General features: G+C 31.8%; 1 protein-coding gene across 2 annotated transcripts; it reads right to left on the bottom strand.

Annotated features, from left to right (window-relative positions):
• Positions 1–177: 177 nt before the first annotated feature.
• Positions 178–2085, bottom strand: LOC149491695 (glucose-6-phosphate 1-dehydrogenase, chloroplastic-like; the record flags this gene model as incomplete). 2 transcript variants are annotated; one of them, XM_089717117.1, is given in 4 exon segments in its annotated part: positions 178–292; positions 382–476; positions 614–801; positions 1594–2085. In XM_089717117.1, coding segments are annotated over 4 exon segments (627 nt in total), but the record flags the coding sequence as incomplete, so codon positions are not given.
• Positions 2086–2568: the final 483 nt, after the last annotated feature.

The raw sequence follows: 2568 nt of genomic DNA, 5'->3' as shown, positions 1-2568 counted from the left end.
CATACTATTTGATAGTTCAATTTGGCAGAAAACCAAAATTTTTCATACCATTCTATATCTGCTCCTAAAATCTATTTATAACCAGCAACAGGTGCTACATTTAGTACAAAAGACACTGTGAAATACAGATACGCATACAATAACGATCAAGCTCTTACAAGAACCATAAGACATCACCTCTTTCTCTTTCAGCTTTTTGTCCAATTCCAAAAAGTGTTCCTCAGAGTTATATTGACCTGCCTGGTAAAAGCATCTTTTCAAGAACTGATCCATTTTGTCTTCACAATTTTCTCTGTACATACTCTTCCATGTTAATTAGATGAAAAGAAAGTCCAAATAATAATTTTGTACCAGTAAAAATGGTTTAGCAATGTAGAAAACCTCTTGTCTATTCTGCAAGTCAATGTCTGGCTAATCATGTTCCTTAACTCTTCATCAGTTAACTTACTTCGAGCATAACCAAATACAGTAAAGTTCTTCATTGCCAAAATTAAAAGAGAAGATTGGAAATCGTCAGTTCCCATCTTTGTGGGATTGATGGCTAATCTGAAAAAAACTTAATCTGACTCCATTATCACAATATGAAACTCAATAAGGAAACAAAATTCAGAACCTCAGGTAGCCAATCTTCATAGAAAAGAGCAAAAAGTGCAGGAAAAATCTTCTTCTTAGCAAGGTCTCCTGAAGCTCCAACAACAGTAATGCTGAGAGTAGACTCCAGTTTCTCTGCTTCAGAGACAGGAATGGATGACCCCTCCTTTCTTTGAAGTTCAACATGATCTTTGGGTAGATGATTTCTAGCTGAACCTACTCCAAAATCTCACCTAAAGCATTAATATTAAGTAATGGAACAAAAACAAGAAGAAAAGTGTGCAAATTTAATGTATAGCAAACATATGGGCAGCCTTGGAAGAGCATAGGCATGTGATGAAAAGCTATGAAGCGCATTCACTGAAACAAGACATGTTTCAACACCACAAGATACATCAATATGACTACTCATAAATAAATTAATAAGTATCCCATATGACATGCACAGTAACTTGTCCACAATTAAAGTGTTTGGTTTTTATAGTTGAAATGTTATTAATGCAAAACAATAAGATTATTCAGTGCTCATGCTATGTGACAAATATGCCAAGATGATCAAGTTTCTCAATATCCTTTTGACTTGTTCCTCAAATGCACTTAAAACTTAATTCTTTTAACAAATTCAGCACCAAATAAACCATCCTACCACAGTACCTTGAATTGGACATTCAGAGAGCATGCTCATTGTTGGGGAATCCAAGAGCTAATACGCATACGTACCCGTTAGACAACCAACAGAAAGAAGAAAAAAGATATTTGGGATATCAAAGTACAGTTAACATGCACTCTTCAGTTTGGCTATGAAATCCTAAAATATGCTATTTCAAACCCAGAATCAACTAACAACCAAACAAAAAAACTAATGAATCATTGCAAATACAGTCTATACTGCGATCAAACAATAACATCAGAAAACTATCCTAAAATTAGAAATTAGAGTAACTAAAATGAAAAATTAAAAAACAGACATGGAGAGTTGAAGCTCATGGATCAAGAACTTACCATCCTGCAAAAAGACAGCATTTAGAGGATGCCCATTGGAGGATTTGAGGCGAAAATGCTTTTTAGCACGGATTCTTGAATGAATATGAGATACCCATATGGAGAAATCAGACTTTCCTGGCACAGAAATGAATCTACTGAACAATTTTGCTTGATTCTTGAAAGACGAAGAAGAGGGAGAAAAGTTTGTTGAAGAAGATGAGCAAGGACTGAAACGTGTTGTTGCCATTTCTTATATCAAGAGCTATGAAAATGAGGCTTTAGATTAAAGAATTATAGTTCAAAATATGTTGGAATTGAAAACCATACACACATATATATAAATACGAAGAAGAAAATATCTGAACTATATCCATTACTTTGTTCAGGCTAGACATATGGCTTTTGAGTAGTTGAAAAGCAGATAATTTGGAATTAGTTTCAAATGCTAAAGAGATATCGTATGTAAGGCCCAGGATTTTTCTAATTATTTTGCTTTTCTATTTAAAAAAGAAAATTTAGTTTGAGCAATTTTTTATAACTTGCTTTGCAACTCCAATGGTATAATATATTTAACTTAATTAGTTCTTTTTCCTTTTTTTTTTTTTTTTTTAATTATTGAGAATGAGTTTCCATCCAACACCTATCGCCATTACATAAATGGATTGAGGTTTCTTTGATTTAACGAGGGAAACGAAAATGATACATGAAATAAACATATAACCATAATTTATTGTGAAATACATAACTTCACCTATATACTATACATCAAAAATCACATTATCCCTTAATTTTTGTTTCCACTTATTAATCACTTCTAACTTATTATCCCTTAATTCTTTAATTGATGCTTACATTTTTGTGAACCAAAATATAAGACAAAACTGAATATAATGTATTTAAATTCCTTTAGTTAGAAAAGCAAAATCGTGATTTCAAGTTAGTTTAATTTTATTTTTTATATTTATTTGATTATACTCAATTTTTATATTTTTA

This window comes from Jatropha curcas, unplaced genomic scaffold (genome assembly GCF_041381405.1).
Source record: "Jatropha curcas cultivar XTBG-Jc1 unplaced genomic scaffold, XTBG_Jcur_1.0 HiC_scaffold_847_pilon, whole genome shotgun sequence".
NCBI lineage: Eukaryota > Viridiplantae > Streptophyta > Magnoliopsida > Malpighiales > Euphorbiaceae > Jatropha > Jatropha curcas.
The sequence above is the reverse complement of the archived record's forward strand: the minus strand, read 5'-3'. Positions and strand labels throughout refer to the sequence as shown.